Source organism: Schistocerca nitens, chromosome 4 (genome assembly GCF_023898315.1).
Source record: "Schistocerca nitens isolate TAMUIC-IGC-003100 chromosome 4, iqSchNite1.1, whole genome shotgun sequence".
In the NCBI taxonomy this organism is placed as follows: Eukaryota; Metazoa; Arthropoda; class Insecta; order Orthoptera; family Acrididae; genus Schistocerca; species Schistocerca nitens.
This window is the reverse complement of record NC_064617.1, coordinates 385542992-385560690: the sequence shown is the minus strand read 5'-3', so window position 1 is coordinate 385560690 and position 17699 is coordinate 385542992. Positions and strand designations below refer to the sequence as shown.

The 17699-nt window shown below is 39.6% G+C and overlaps 1 protein-coding gene across 3 annotated transcripts in view; it reads right to left on the bottom strand.

The window, feature by feature from the left end:
• LOC126251431 (protein disulfide-isomerase TMX3) overlaps nt 1-16363 on the bottom strand; it is a 186901-nt gene extending 170538 nt beyond the window's left edge. Inside the window, exons 1-2 of one of the 3 annotated variants that reach the window (XM_049951850.1) lie at nt 16168-16363; nt 16023-16071 (exon numbers count right to left, since the gene is read on the bottom strand). In XM_049951850.1, the coding sequence (XP_049807807.1) occupies nt 16023-16071; nt 16168-16210 (92 nt within the window). In that variant the 5' untranslated portion in view covers nt 16211-16363. Of the gene's footprint in view, nt 1-15181; nt 15252-16022; nt 16072-16167 lie in introns of those variants that run through there. The other 2 variants (XM_049951852.1, XM_049951851.1) reach the window with 2 other exon arrangements.
• Nucleotides 16364-17699: the final 1336 nt, after the last annotated feature.

Genomic DNA, 17699 nt, shown 5'->3' with positions numbered 1-17699 from the left:
AAATGGCAGCTAGCGTGAAGTGAAGTTGCCGGAGAGGATGGGTGACCAGGCATCGTAGACAAATGGTATGCAAATCTGCTGAGGAGAAAGTCACGGTGGTATAAGTATTGAGATGGTGTAAGAGGGATGGATGTGCACAGGCATAAACGAAACACTCATAGTCTAGTATTGAACAGACACAGGACCGGTATAGATGGAGGAGGGTGGTCCGATCCCCTTCCCAGGAAGTACTACTGAGGACACACAGGATATTAAGGGACTGCGTATTCCAGGCCACCAGGTAAGTCACATGAGAGGACCAAGAGAGTTTCCTATTGAGGAGGAGCACAAGGAATTTCATAATTTCAATGAATGGAACAGCAACAAGCCCAAGATGTAAAGATGGTGGGAGAAACCAATTGTGCCACCAGAAATTCATAGAGATGGTTTTACAGTGGAAAAGCAAAAGCCATTGTTGATGCTCCAAGAATAAAGACAATCAAGACATCACTGAAGATGCCACTCGATGAGACAGGTCTGTGGAGAGCTGCAATAGACGACAAAATCGTCAACAAAAAGGGAGCCGGTGATGCCCGGTCAGAGACAGGCCACTATAGGGTTAATGGCGATAGCAAAGAGGATGACGCTCGGGATGGAACCCTGAGGCACACTGGTTTCCTGGATAAATATGTCCAACAAAGCAGAACCTACACGCATCTTGAAAACTCGGTCTTTTAAAAATTGCTGAAGGAAACAGGGCAGGTGGCCATGGAAGCCCCACATGTAAAGAGTACGGAGGATACCAGTTCTCCAGCAGGCGTCATAGGCATTCTCCAAATTAAAAAGCACGGCCACAATCTGGGATTTCCACAGTAAACCATTCATGACATGGGTGGACAAAGTAACGAGATGGTCAACTGCAGAACGGTGCACTCTAAATCCACACTGTGCAGTCATTAGTAAATTGTGAGACTCGAGCCACCATACCAGCCAGGCATGAATCATATGTTCCATCACCTTGCAAACACAGCTGGAGAGAGAGATGCGGCAGTAGCTACGAGGTTAAGTAAATTATTATCCACAAAATAGTTATAAAATTTTATTGTGAACAAACAGGAAACTTAAATGAACATTATTTTTCGACATAGTCTCCTTGCATTTCAACGCACTTGGTCCATCATTGTACAAGCTTCCTGATGCCCTCATAAAAGAAGGTTCTCGGTTGAGCTGCGAACTTCTTTCACTGTTTCGTCCAAGGCAAATCGACAGCCCTTAATGCCTGTTTGAGTGGACCAAACAAGTGATAGTCAGAAGGGGGCAAGATCGGGACTATATGGAGGATGATCCAGTACTTCAAATATGAGTTTCTGGAGCATTGTCATGAAACAACACAACACCTTTTCACAGCAATCCTTGGTGTTTGCTTCAAATTGCAGGCTTTAGCCTGACAGTAAGCATCTCACAGTAACACACACTGTTTACTGTTGTGCCTCTTTCCCCATAATGTTCCAGTACTGGACCTTGTGTGTCCCAAAAAACCATAATCATCAGTTTTCCTGTAGATGGTTCAGTCTTGAACTTTTTCTTGCATGGCGAATTTGGATGTTTCCATTCCATACTCTGCCATTTACTCTCCAGCTCGTAATGATGGATCAATGTTTCGTATCCAGTAATGATCCTGTCTAAGAAGTTGTCCCCTTCATTACCATAGCGATCCAAATGTTTTTTGCAGATGTCCAAGAGCGTTTGTTTGTGCAACTTTGTGAGTTGTTTTGGGACCCATCTAGCACAAACTTCATGAAATCAAAGTCTGTTGTGGATGATTTCGTAGGCAGAACTGTGACTTATTTGCAGATGATGCACCACTTCATCAGTAGTTAATTGTCTGCTAAGAGAATCATTTCATGTGAACGGCCAATGGTTTCTTCATTTGTGGCGGTAAACGGTCGTCTGGCTCCTTCACTGTGCGTAATACTTGTGTGACCATTTCAGAATTTTTCAATCCATTTGTAGACACTCTGTTGAGGAAAAACACTGTTCTTGTACTGTACCCAAAATCTTTGATGAATTTCGGCCCCTGATACACCTTCCGACCACAAAAAACAGATCCCTGAATGTTGCTCTTCTTTGGTGCAAATAGACAGCGGAGAAGCCATGATTAACAGTATGGCAGTGATAACGAAACTAACCTAGCAGCTTGAAAATTGCAAAGATATAACTACAAATAAACAAAGCACGCATCACCAATGTAAAACAACAGTACTACCAAAATAAACAAAAATATAACTAAATTGAGAATAACAATTGACATACCCTCAGGGAAGGAAGGTTTCTGTCCTTTCTAGGCTTGTGTATGGGTATGATAGTGGCTTCACGCCAATGCCTGGAAAACGTGCCCTCTGCCCAGATGCGGTTGTACGTATTAAGCAGAAAGTGCTGCAACATCTGAATGTGGACAGCGTCTGGCCCTGGGGTGGAGGATCGGGAAACACAGCATGATCTAGCTCCCTCTAGTAAAGGCGGTATAGTAGCACTCTTTATTCTGAGAAGAGAAGGGTATCACCCGAGCCTCCTCCGCTCGTTTCCGATGGAGGAAGGCAGGGTGATAGTGGGAAGAGCTCGAAATTTCTGCAAAATGGCGGCCCAAGGTGTTGGAGATAGCAATAGGGTGCATGATCACATCGCCTGCTACTGTCAGGTCGGAAATTGGTGAATGGATCTTGGTCCCAGAGAGCCGGCAGAGGTTGGGCCACACGACAGAGGAAGGAGTGGATCTGTTAAATGAACTAGTGAATGAAATCCAGCTAGTTTTTTTGCTATACTGAAGAATACAACAACACTTTCAGTTTACCACTGCAGGAGCATGTCACCGCACGCGAATTGTGTTGCGGCATGCCTAAGTCCACCAAGGGACTGGGACACAACATGGTAAAGAGGAAGTGCGAGGAAGGGATCATTCTGCAGCAGTAAGGATAACATTTGTGAGATATTTCACCTGTTCTTCAAAGATCACCAGGGAGGAGTAAAGCTGCCAGTCAGCCTTAGTAAGCTGCCATTTAGGTGTGCATGCAAATGGGGTAAGAGTCAGCAAACAGATAGCTCGAGTAGGTGTCAAAAAGAATGGACCACTCAAGACGATGGGCAAGCTGGGCAGTGGAGAAGGATAGGTCTAAATGGGAATAGATGAGAGAGGAGTTGGAAAGGAATGTGGGTGCCCCAGTGTTAAGGCAGAAAAGGTTGAGTTGACTAAGATCAGCAAGGGGGCACCCCTCTCATAGGTTCTGGGAGAACCCCAAAGGGGATGATGTGCATTAAAGTCACCGAGTTGCAGAAATGCGGGAGGTAGCGGCCCAATAAGCTGAAGCAAGTCTGCCCTGGTGACATCAAACGACAGAGGGACATAAATGGTAGAGAGGGAAGTACTTAGGTGAGGAAGGAAAGGGCAAACTGAAAATGGATAGTCAGGGAGATGGGTTGACTACATATGTTATCCCGTATGAGGAGCATAAAGCCCCCATGAGATGGAATGCCAACCTCAGAGGGGGAAGGTCAAAACGAACCAGGAAGAAATGTGAAAGCTCAAAGCAATTTTATTTCCTGAAGGCAGAATACAAGGGGATGCTGTGATGCTAAAAGCAGCCATAAATCCTCTTTGCGGGATCAAAGGCCGTATACATTCAATTGGAGGAGACTCATGGAGAGGAAGAAATGAAGGGAAGAAATGAAATGCCAAGTGACAGCCTGAAAAGACTTGCTGTTACAGGGCACAGAAGCAGGAGGTTGCTGCTCCACAAAGTCCACAGAAGCATCCACTTGCTTGTGCTGTCGGTCTGCGCAGTCCAACGCAGAAACACGGTTGATGGTGAACACCAGCGACACAGAGGCCAACCGGGATAAGGTATCACATGGCAACATCATCAAATAGGATCTTCAAGTCAGCGAAGGAGAATACTGTTTACCTTTGGTAGACTTCTTCGAGCCTTTCCAGTTAGCAGAGGAAGACTCAGGTGTTGTTTGGCTGGAGGGACATAGGAAATCTTCATGAGAATACTCCTTTTCTTTCTGGCCTACCGGTTGTGTAGCTGGTGGTTTTTCCCCTTGAGGCAAGAGTTTGATGGCTTGTTGCACAGCTGGACAGGGGGATGACAATGCTACCTTGACACTGGGCGATTTCACAACCTCAGAGCTCAATTTGAGGTCGCATATTTGCCTAGCCATGTCCTTCATGGAGAGAGAGGTAACGAGAGCAGAACGGTAAGTGCCAGATGGGAGAATGCAGGGTTCGCCACTAGCCAATAATGTGCTAGTGACCAAGTAAGGCACTTTTTCCTTTACCCAGTTTTCCTGGGCAGCCCACTCATCAAGATACATGGGACAATCCTGAGAGGAAGTGGCATGGCTGCCACTGTAGTTGATATAGCGGGGAGGAGGAGGCGGACAATCACCCTCATGCACATCCTACCACAGGTTACACGTTTGGCTGGGAGACAACAAGACATTCTAGTATGGATGATGACAGTGGCAGCAGTGCATCAGGTACATTCACACTGTGATAATTTCATAGTCTGCTTTGGTCTTGAATGGAAGCACCAATCTATCAAAGGTGAGAAAAAAAGTGTGGGTGGGCACTGAGGTGGAATCTACCTTTTCCGTCACCCAGTGGACAGTAATGACACCTGATCCGAGAGGTAAGAATGGGTTTCAGCCTCAGTCAGACCGTCAAGCAGCCTGGTGTAAATAATACCACGGGAAGAATTCAAAGTTCTATGGGCCTCAATACGAACAGGATAGCCATGGAGAAGCGAGGCGGCAAGCAGTTCTTGTGCTTGAGGATCAGAAGTAGTCTCCAAAATCAAAATGCTATTTCGTAAACGACAGCAGGATTTCACAGAGCTGGCAATGGCATCAACACCTTTCTGAATAATAAACGGATTTACCGTAGCAAAGGACTGATCATCTTCATTAGGTGAAACCACAAGGAACTGTGGTGCAACTGGAAGGGTCTTTGAATCATTAGCCTCATTCCATTTACGTTTTGTAGATGTTGATTCGGAAGATGATTGGCTCACTGCAAGAAAATCCCCCACGATTGTCAGTGTCTCAAATGGTACGCTTCTTCCGACTGGGGACCCCCTTCACAAGCGGACGCAACCCGCCTTAGGTGATTGTTCACACTTCAGAGCACGCCTCCCGAACACCTGACAAAGGGACCAATCAGCAATTTGGGAAGGCAGCTCAGGCAAATCACCCCTCCCTGGGACTGGCTTGTACCAGGGGGTAAATGCGAATCCTACCTGTCGACCTGGGGCTGGGAATTATGCATTACCCAGTCACCAGTTATGCATCAGATGCAGGGGCCGGCCATCAAGAGTGCACAGGGAGGAAGAAGAAACAGAGGGACCTCAAACATTGAAGTGGAGGAATGAGAGGAGAAGGGAAACAAAGAAAGGAAAAGGGAACAAAAAACAGTTATGAGACTGTTCTTATGTTAGTGACAGCCAATGCAGAACATTCCCCATAACACTCCAGACGCAGCATGGAAGGGAAAAGATGCTACAAAGGCTGGAGCCCTGTAGTAGCCAAGCACGAACCTGCCAAAGAGTGACGAGTCTCCTGGGAGTGGGGGGTTGGTTTGGAAGGGTTGCTGGTTAGTGGATTTAATAGGCCCGTTGCCTACCCAACAACACAACAACATAGTCCATACCTGGTCCATACCTATGCCACTCCCACTCCCCAACCCCCTGCCATGGCGATCATATCCCTTTTGCAGACTAAGGTGTAAGACCTGCCCAATCCACACACCCAGCACCACCTACTCCAGTCCTGTCACAAGCTATCTGATCCCATCAAAGGGAAGGCCACCTGTGAAAGCAGCCATGTCCTACTCCCACTCTGCTGCATACACTGCACAGTCGTTTTACATTGGTATAACCACCAGCAAGTTGTCCACCAGGATGAGCGGACACCACCAAACTGCTGTCAAGAACAAAGTTGACCACCTGGCCACACAATATGCTGCTGAGCACAACATGCTCAATTCAATGACTGCTTCACAGCCCAAACCATCTGGATCGTTCCCACCACCACCACCTTCTCTGAACTATGCAGATGGGAGTTATCCTTGAACACATCTCTGTTTCCATAATTGTCCTGGCCTCAGAGTCAGTCTCAACACATTGTCCCTCCCCCCTGTCACCCCTCCCAATTCATGTCCCCATGTCACTTTCTGCATATGTCCCTTACCACCAGCTGCAACAATTGTGCCACCCTTCCCTCCACCATTCCTATCCAACAAACCGTCTGCCTCCCTCTGAGCCACCAGCCACCCAGTTCCAGTTCCACTCCCTGCCTCCCTCTATCCATCCCACCCAATGCAACCCCGCCACCCCCAACCAGTACATCTATTGTAAACCAGCACTGGCAATGTTAGTCTAGCCGGCACCATGTAGGGGCGTAGGTAAGTGTGTGTGTCTGTGTGTGTGTTTTGTTTTTACTCTAGTTCATGGATAATTCCAAAAGCTAGCAATTTTTCTTTCTTTTGTGTGTGCCTATCAACAATTCAACTCTTTAGCCAATGGATTTTCATCAACAGGAAAAACAAATGTTTGAAGCAGAATTTCATTTTTGAAACATATAAACTTTTCTGGTGTTACAGTCAATGTCTCAGTTCCATGTTCTGTCATGAAGGGTCAATAGCCTAATTTCAAAGGTTTCAAATTCTCAAACAAATGCGCTTCTCAACAGTTTGGCTGTACTCATGACTGAACACTTTACGAAGTCGATCTAACACTGAACCTAACTGCAGGAAAAAAAAAAAATGTAGTCCTGAAACATATTTTTCCACAATGATACTTTACTAGCTATGGATCAACGGTTTTCTGTATACATTAATATTAATATATATTAATATAATTAATACCAATGATATAAAAACACAGATTTCTGTATAAAAAAATTTAAAAAATAATCTAAAATATATGGGTGCTGTGTGACGCACTGCATTCAATGCTGCAACAAAATTTGGGTGTACACCACCTGAAGTATGCATAGGTGCAAGAGGGGCTGGGATACAAGGGTGAGGGGGCACTTGCCCCCCTCCAGGAATCTGGAGTAAAGGCGTTTTCTTCATTAAAGAAATCTCACACACATTAAAAAATTGTCTATGATTCTATTAAACTGCAGACTTAGATGAACCAAGAGCAACAGGAAGTACTGTGGCTATAGCAATCACTATACAACATGAATTTGTTGGGCAGTTAAAGGGAAATTATACCGTTTCTTTGGAAAGGAAGTGATTTTGGCACTGTTCTGCATTCAATGTAGATGAGAACCTTAGCTGAATTTTGCTGAAATACAAACCGCAATCTTTTCCTGTCACTTCATCGCATAGCCCTTACTGAGCAGCAGAAATGGACATTCCAATACTCTGTCTTGCAGTTTCCAGCAGCAACTCACCAAATAAAATAAACAAGGCTGCAGCATACTGCTCAAATGAGATGGCACAGTGATAAATCACTGAACTGGTATTCAAATGAATGGCAGTCCAAACCCCCATCCAGCCATCCTGATTTAGGTTTTCTGTTACTTACTTTAAAAACATTTAAAGTGAATGCTGGGATAGTTCTATGACAGGACACTGCCAGTTCCATTCCCTGTTCTTTCGCAACCCAAGTTAGTGTCCCATCTCTAATGACTCCATCATCTATGGAATGTTAAGCTTAATATTTCTCCCAGGCAAAGCCGAAAGTTGCAATTCCACCCATTTGCATAAACCAGTGACATCATCAAGGTGGCGGACACCACTATTTCAAGCATACAGGGACATGCTTATGGCAACCATGACATCACTCATTACACTCATGAACAAATAAATAACACACAAATATTTAACTATAGCAATAGAACGAGACTAACAGGACACCTATGGAAAGTAGGGAGTTTCAGGTGGGGACAAACTAAATATACTGCAATGAGAATAACACATTCCAAAACAAATATTAAACAGAAAACCAGACACACAAACTCATCAACAACTCCAATCATAAGAAACACAAAGTGCTGATAATTCCAAATAAGAACACAAATCCACCAGTCACAATATGTAAAATCACTAGCAAACCAGCACCAACTCTTCGAAGCACTACCTGGCACACCAAACTTTGAACATCAACTGACTCACTACCATACCTAACAAACATCTTTGAAACAAAAAAATCCAACACAACAGAGCTCTAACAAATATTACAACATACAGTATACAAAAATGACTCGACACAAAAACACCAAATCGCTAAGATGTCATTCAACACACCGCATTTATGTTACAGGTTAAAGCAGATGGGCAGAATCACAATTTTCAGTTGACACCCCTGTCATCCTACAGGACACTAACTTCACAAGATCAGCCTCTACACCCTGTTCCTCTGCTGCACAATTTAATCACAGCAATATTTTACAATTTGCCTAAAAGAAAGAAGAAAATTTGTGAAATTTCAAGGTTGAGAAAACATCTTCAAGAACTGTAGCTTTTTCAAACTGTATGGGATGTAACACAATGCTACATGCAGTTACAGAGTTATGAATTCTGAAATTTACTAGGAATGCTGCGCAGTAATATATAAAATGGGGACATCACCATCATGATTCAGTCTTTGGGTGCTGACGGTCAGTTCAGCCATTTAACTCTAGGGTTGTTTTGGGAAGTGCACATACTGTGCATACTCTACACTTTACCCAAATAACCCATAAAGGAAGCTGTGTTAAAAATTACATCAAAGTTTTTGTTTATCCATTTTGAGGTGTATTAATCAATGGAGCATTTTATGGTTATTGTGGGGGTGTCCAACATTTCTCTGCCTTTTTCCTTTATTCTGTTACAGGTTTTCAGAGTCAAGTTAAAATTATTGGTAGTCCAAGAACTATAGATAGCTATAGTGAAAATTTTATAACTTCATTTCCCAATTCGTTGGATTTAATCAAATGCAATTGCCCTTTTACTAAGATTGTTAAGAGTCATTCCATGTCAAATCAACACACCTGTTTTACCTCACCCTCTTAGATTTTGCTGAAAGTTAGTATACTTATAGTGGGCACTGAGACTAAGAAAAATACCAAATTTCAATTTTTTATCTCAAACCATTGCTGAAATATGGCGATGTAAACTTTTCAAAAAACCAGCCAAAAATGGGTGAACGGACTTTTTTAAAATTGACCTAGGAGCTGCCCTAATTGAGCTAGAGAACTGGGAAAGGTGTCATTTTGCAGCATTTTGCATCCTCTTTCCAGGGATATACAACAAAACATAGCTTCTAATTAATAACCTTTTTCAAAATACTAATTAATATTTTGATTTAATTTTAATTTTTTTACCAAAAGTACCTAATTGAAAATTTTCAAAATATTTCCATAACTACTTCATACTATTGTAAATCACATGGTAAAATATAAACCTAGGATGATGATGGGTTCATTGTTAGAAAAAATTATTCCGGACTCTTGTTTTTCACTAACGGCCCTAGTTCGACCAAATTGAACTTTAACAAACAGGAATTTCTTTAAAATATACTGAAAGGTAAGTAAAAAAAGTATTAGAAATATCAAAACATCACCTTATTAAACCAAAACTAATCAGCATATTTTATAATTAAGTTGATTGCTTATTTTAATTTCATACAACTTCACTAACAGTATATTAACCGATATAACAAAAACAAGAAATTGAGCATTTAACTACAAACTGAAATAAAGTATGAATAAGTACAAGTATTTACATAATAGTTCTGGTCCATGATGTTTGAAATGGAACTATTAAACAACTTAAATACGTAATGCTTGTTTTTGAGTAACAGGTATCTGTTCATAGCTAAATTTAACACAATAGGTACTAACAATAATTTTGAAACAACTTTCTATAAAATATACATTAACACTAACCTGAGACAAAAATTAAGTTTTGAGTTGAAAGCAGTTTCCCAATAAATTGTCTTGGAACTTCACATATTACATTTTAATAAAGCTGACTGGGTTCGGTTTACATCACTTTCATTAAGAATGTATGTTCTCCATGTTGGAGTAAATGGATTCACTTTTGTGAGAACATCCGCAACTGACACCCACAGGACATCTGCATGTGCAGGATAAGAGAATGACTTAGCTGGTCCACATGGATGAAGAAAAGTTATTTTCACTTCATCAAGTTCTTCGTTTTTTTCTGAAATGTACCCAAGTGACCAGTTTATGCCATATACAGCGGTGACATAGCCTGATACATCTTGTAACTTCAGTTTGTCTGGTGATGTAGTTATTTCCCTCTCCCAACTCTGCATATCACCTGAGAAGTATTTGACTATTAATTTTGATATAGTGTTGGGAATGAAAGTGTGAAATTACTGTGTTCCTTTGATTGTCAATGCTTCTTCAAGTCGGCTTTTTAAGAATATTTCTGAAGCAGCGTAGTCTTCTTGAGTGGAATATGCAAAATCAACATTTGTGATAATATCTGCTGCCCACTCAAATAGATCTCGTGCGGTATGGATCTGATTTTGGTATGGCCTTTGCAAACTTGCACGACCTGACAGTCTCTTTACTGAATCCCCTACTCCCATCACAAGGCCCTTTCCCATGTGCGGTGGCTGAACAGTGCCACTCAGCTTTTATGTTGAAATCTTCCTCATGAAGGCAAAGGTTCAGGAAGTTTTTCTTATGTTTATACTGAGCGGCAGAAGTGTCAGAATAATAGTATATCCTTTTTTGCCATCTTTTGAAATTTGTTAGGTATGAAATTAGCTTCTTTTGAAAGGTGTAAACCGCAGTTGTATTGTGCTCCAGGCAATCAGAAACAATGACAAAGCTCATATGCTCAATTTTGTCTTCCTGTTTGTAATATATAACAAAAGGATGAATGGTAATCTGTTGTCTTGTCCAGTGGAAACTGAGCTTCATCCTGTAGAACTATACTATAATTTTCTGAAAAATCACATACGACAAAAAATTTAGATTCCATAATGTTTTCTCTTGTAGAGTTAAGGAATGTTCATTGTTGCTTGGCAATGAAGTCATGCCGAATCAAAGCCGGCATATTACTACAAAATAAATCTATGAATTCTTCAGAAGTTTTCTGAACAATTTCCAGATTACATCAGTGAACTGATATCCACTGTCGGAACTGAACTTGTTCAATTAAGTTTTCATGAAAAGAGTTAACCCTTTCAGACCAGAATTTTTTCTGGAGGAGGGAAAATTTTTTTAAATACTGTAATGGACTTGGATGATTTTTTAATGATTTTAGAAGCAACATTTATAAAATGATATGTTACCATTTTTGAAAAAAAAATTTTGCGCATTTGTGTACACTGGGTCTCAATCAACACTGAAATCATAGCAGACAAAACTAATTTATTTAAACATTACACATAAATTTGAAATCATTTAAACACAAAATACATGCAAAATTCACCATAGTTTTAATTAAAAAAATGAAATGAGTCAGGAATTATGTTCATTATGTGGCTCTAATTGACATGAAATGAAAGGAAACAGTTTTTTCCTTTGACAAACAAAGATGTACATTACATTTTTCACATTTTATTCATGAACGTCTCTTGCATCCCGGAAATTCACACCTGGTAGGCAGTGCACCACTTTCATGAAGAGGCAAGCGTTACGCTCCATGAAACTGAATCTCTTCAGGAGGCCTAGTTTCTCCTCGTCGTCTTTGAACAGGTGTATCTGGAGGTGTGGCAGATGGTCGGCCTCGTTTTCTATTCAAGGTATCCAGACATCTGCTACGGATGGCAGTATATATAGGCCGAACTTTGTAGAACTTGTCTTTATTGTCTGCTGGTATAGCCATGTTGTTAACAAGATGTAAATTTGTTCTGAGTTGGAAGAATCTATTTCTGGGCATACTGTCCAAGAATAATTGCATTTTCAATGTTGTGTCCCAATACATTCGGACTCTAGGAAATTTTAGAGTTCCTATAATTATATGAAGCCCAAGCAAGATTTGGAGTTCCGCTGGTGTAGCTTGTTTGAAATTGCTAATTGTTCCACTCTGCAAGGCATATAGGTTTGTCATATCAGCCATAGTACTGAACAGATAATTGGTAATGTACTTGCTGAAATAAGTTGAAGGAGAAAGTATTTCCTCTTCTTCAATACATTGTTCCCATTTGTGATATGAATCCAGTATAGTGAGAGGACAATGACGCCACTTGATGTCTTTTTTTCTGACAAAATGTATTTTACATCACTGAGCTCATTGTTGGTAAGTGGATCACTGTCTTGAATATCACTATTGTTGTCACTGCACACACCACTTTCATTATTTGAAGTTGACTCATCATTGGTTTCTTTTGTCAGCACCCACTCTGACTTCCTTCTCTCTTGAAGTACAGTAGGAATCTACATCAGGAAATGATTCTTCATCTGATGATAAATTGATATCTGACACCTCTCCATTCAGCAGCATCTCTAAAATGACATTTCCATCTTGCTCAATGTAGAAATACTGTTTCTTTGACATGATCAACAGAACTGAAATATTAACAAATAATAATATCAGTAGTGGTATTTTCCTAAAATAATAATTAACAGTAGACCTAACGACATTGTCATCAACTGGAGCTTCAATGCTATGTCTATTTTCCTAATTGTTGCTCATAACAATACCTAGTAATACAACATACTTCATATGTTTTGAATAAATCCCAGTCAAAACTCATACAATCGTCAGGATAAAAAGAAACTGTTCCAACAAGCACTTCATATGAAGGAAACACAAGATACTCAAAGTTATGTAAAACATTGTTCATGAGACCTCATGGCTACAATTCTGCACACAGAAAAATATCGCTTCTTTTTGTTGACTAAAACAAATGATTTTGAAATATTGATTGTTGTAATAAATAAATTAACATTCTACAATGTTCATGCAAAACAACAATACTGGTACTCAACTATACTGTGGGTCATAGCTTATCAAAGACTACCAGGTACTTTCGAGGTCACAAACTGCTCTGCACTGCTACATTAATCTATTGATATGTTTATAGAACTGCACAACAGATAGCAGCACTTATGCATGGTGAAAAGAATGAACATTCACAAATGTGTACATCGGCTCCAAATTGAGGAAAAATATTTCTATTGCAGTTAAGATGTCATGAAAATTAATGTATACAATTGTAACCACAGGGTCTGAAAGGGTTAAAATTTTACGTAAACGACAGTTTCTCCTGGGCAGTATTCAAAGTTTCCCATGTTGTAATCAACTGATGACGGGTTGCAAAGCATTTTTGCAATGCACTGCTTATAATTGTTTAAGCTGCTGTTTGTTACTGTATTTAGTTTGGCATTTTCTATCATTAATTTTATGTTTTGGTGAGTTGTGCACACGCAGACAGTGTGTGTGCCACTCCGGCCAACTAATACACAATGTTTTGGTCTCAACTCGGCAAATTTAGAGAAACCTATTGTTATGTTAGGAAACTCGTCTTTAAAATGCTTGTAAGCTTCTTTAAGGTTACACAAAATGAGTCTTTTTGATATTTTTGTTTTATTTCCACTTGTTTCTGTAATTGTCACACAATCTTTAATACCTGGCATTGCCCTGCTAACTTCATCATTTTCATAAAATGAATGTACAGTTTTGACAGTTTCTGTTGGTAAACACTTCCCTGGTTTTGGGTTTGGACCTTCCATGAATCCTTTCTCTTTCAAAATTTTTTTTTTGACTGCCGAACAATGTAATTAGAAACATAAATTTCCTCATTATTTTCGACACTCCACTTTTCAGGTAAACTTGTAAGAATCATTAGTTTTTTTGCTCTACTTATAGAATTTTTAAAGTTTCTTCTAAGATTTTCAAGAACGGATTCATCAGTATCAGTATCTGACGAAGAAGTTTCAGGAGCAACAGAAAGTTTACGTGTCATTGATGAGATTTTCTTCACTTTTGATTTGGCGTAATGCCTATATGTTAGTTTTCTCTTGTCAATTGTGGACTCACCTAGTTCTTGAAGTGTTGTGTTGAATGTTTTAACAGCTACTGAAGTTAGGGTGAAGTCAGGGTCTTTGTCTCAGATGATTATCTTTGATCCAGAAGATTCTTCTTGAACACTTTCATCACTGATGGGCTCTGGTATATTTTTCAATTTGGTTACATCTTTCCTACATTTATCACAAATCTTGGCACCACTTGGTATTTGTGGAAATAATTTGGGCATCCATGTTGTGACATTTCTCATTTTTTTCTGTCTCTAATATAATGATTTGACTTTTTCAATGGATTACAACAATGCACTCTTACAGCACTGCAATTTATACTTGGTTCCATATTTATACAAAAAACACTTATAAACTGTCCTTCAATGTATAGATTTACTTGAAAATGAACTATTATATTTAATAGATACAGACTGCTCAACACAGAGGTAACAATTGGTTTGCACTAAAACCATAGTGCACAATAATGCTGTAGGCACACAAAGCCTTAGAAGGTAACAATACAGACTACATCATCTCAACAATGGCTCCAGTCTCTGAATTATTGTACAGACATAAAGTTTGGTCAAACTAGGGCCGTTAGTGAAAAACAAGAGAGTCTGGAATAATTTTTTTTTTTTTTTTTTTTTTAACAGTGAACCCATCATTATCCCACATTCATATATTGCCATGTGATTTACAACAGTATGAAGTTATGGAAATATTTTGAAAATTTTCATTTATGTACTTTTTGAAAAGGTTATTAATTAGAAGCTATGTTTTTTTTTTGTCTATCACTGGAAACAGCATGAAAAATGCTGCAAAATGACATTTCCCAGTTCTCTAGCTCAATTAGGGCAGCAGCTAGGGCAATTTAAAAAAAAGTCCGTTCTTCACACATTCTTGGCTGGTTTTTGAAAGTTTACATGACCATATTTCAAGAATGGTTTGAGGTAAAAAATTGAAATTTGGTATTTTTCTTAGTTTCAGCACCCACTATAAGTATACCACCTTTCAGCAAAATCTAAGAGGGGTGAAGTAAAATTTTTATTTAAAGTGTGTTGATTTGACTTGGAATGACTCTTACATCAAAAAAGCAGTATCAATTTTCAATTTACTAGTTCAAAAATATCTAATCTGCATATATTCATGAGAAACTTCTGTGCATTTAGTATTAATGTAAATTATCTTTCTGAAAATACGTTGGGTGGATACCTACCCGATCCTCCTTTGAACATGATTTTTTTCCAGTCACAGAATGAGGAACTCAAATTAGTGTCTTGCCTCACCTGGAAAAAATTCTGCATATACCTGTTCCAGCATAAACACTATAACTAGCAGTGAAACAACAAAAATAACAGGAGAGCATACTTCATGTTCAGTGATAATTGGCAAGGAGCACTTGCACTATAACGTTATTAATGTGACATATTGCTAATTTACTATATCTCCACATTCCAGCCGCAACCCATCCCCCGCGCGACCATTTTTGTGTGTTTGCTCCATTGGAAGCAAAAGAGGGAAATACTTCAATGCCCAAGCTTGCTGCAGTAATTTTAAACTCCAATATTATACGTAAGCCGCTCTTAGTACAGCTTAATTGAACGCGTGTACCTTATTTTGCATACAAAGTCAAACCAAATTGTACAAAAAGATTATCATCACGTTCAGCTCTTATCGAATACGATAAACACACACAAAAATAAAGATTTATTTTTGCAGCGAAGACTAACATTGTCGCGTGTTTCTTCGACGGAGCTACTTTTAAAATGTCAAATACTGAAGTACAGTCAGTTTTTTTGTATGCACATTTCGACTGGTTAACGTTCTTGAGAATCCGGTCTTTTCTACACAACTGTTGTTGGGGTGACAAACGCAATGTTCGATGAAACTAGTTACTTTTGTAAAACACGTGGGCTGATGTCGACACTAAGTTTCATATTAAACTATACGCAAGGATGCATGTCAGATCAACTACAAGTATACGACTTTTTCCATGGCAAATTATAACAAATCTAGTCTGTTCAAGCAAGTTACATGCTGAAACTTCAACACCTTACCTATCACTGAGTTCCAAAACACGTGACGATTCTATCACATTTATATAACCTGGCGAAGGAAGAAAAAAATATATTATAGCTACATTTTTAGTATTTGTGAATGCATTTAAAGTTGTCAGGCGAACTCTCTGCAAAAGTATCTTACCAAAACAGAGCAAAATTAAAACTCCCTTCAATATGAACTTCATTATTGCAATATATTTCTGTAAGAAGAGGATAAGCCTTCGTCATTGTCTATATGACATAGCGTCAATTTTCTCTTTTCGACATTTCCCCTTCACGGCCCTTAACACTGTTTGTACATAATCACGCAAGCCTGAGCCTCAGATAGAATTTAAACTTCCTACACTGCTGTCAAAAACCACAATCGACTTATGTCGCCGGTGGACATACGATCGACATGAACATTCAAGTGAGTGAATCGTCTAATTTGCATACTGGTATTTGTTAAATGCACGCTGCACATTACCCGAGCCCCGAAAGTGTGCGGATGTCATCTCATTCTCGTCAGTGTACATGTAGGAACAGGACGAACAGTAGATTTCGCTTTGGAAGACATGTCTAACCTTACGTCTACCTCGCCGAGGAATGATATTCAGGAAATATAAAACGATATAATGATTTAATATTTAGGTCGCTGTCACTATTGAGCGGATTTCTTATGTATTTTGCGTATAACGCATCACCTCGAGAGACATGTCTGCGAGATGGGACAACGAGCGCTTTAACTTCATAAGACAAAGTACGTGCGGAGGCGTTGTGGATGTTCCGTGGAACGTCGCGCGAAATCAGAAAAGCACATGGGCCATGGAACAAGGGCCAAAGTCGAGTATGTTGATAATTACAGTCTGTCAGTAAACTCGGACGCAAGAAGGCCAATTCACACTCTCATAACACAGCAATGTCACAGGGTGAATATTTGTACTGTTTCACTGTTTTGTACCGACCCTTCCGCGACGCGCGCATTATATCAGTGGCGACACAGTGTGCAGAGACATCTGGGCAGTGTTTACTCACAGATAATTGGAACCGTATACGGAATTACTGAATACGACTATCTTCTTCCGAAGCAACGTTATACAGTAAATCAAATTAATATAGGAACAGAAGAAATAAATTAGGATTCATTTATTTTTGTGCCTTGCCCCCTTAATTTCTTCACTTCTATCAATTATTTGCATCTCCAGTAAGTTACATACTTTATCTACACTACAACCTTTTACTCAAGGGTCTCTTAAAGACCAATCCCACATCTCATGGTGTTTTGTGCAAAAAATTCTGCCAAGGAAAATGAAATTTTTAATTTACCACAATAAGCAATTTCCGTATTATCGGCGTTACTTTATGATTTATGCACAAGTCTCCTATTGTCTGTGGAATTACCGATATTGCAAAACTGTGTATCAAGATGGATTTCCTCCCAGATTCTTAGAGCTCTTTGTTGGTGTTTCCAGGAAACTATGTGGTTTATTTTTTATTATTTTCTGATAATTCCTATTACGACAAGCCTGGCTTTTGTGTAAACTGAGGCTATTTGAATGGGACTAGTAATTATACCCAAGAGTCTATTTATGTTGGCTCCTTAAAATTAACTGTAATTATGTTAGAGGCGTCCGAATGCTATTAACTTTGCAGTTACCTCGTCCTGATATTGTGCAATTTATTTATTTCTATAAT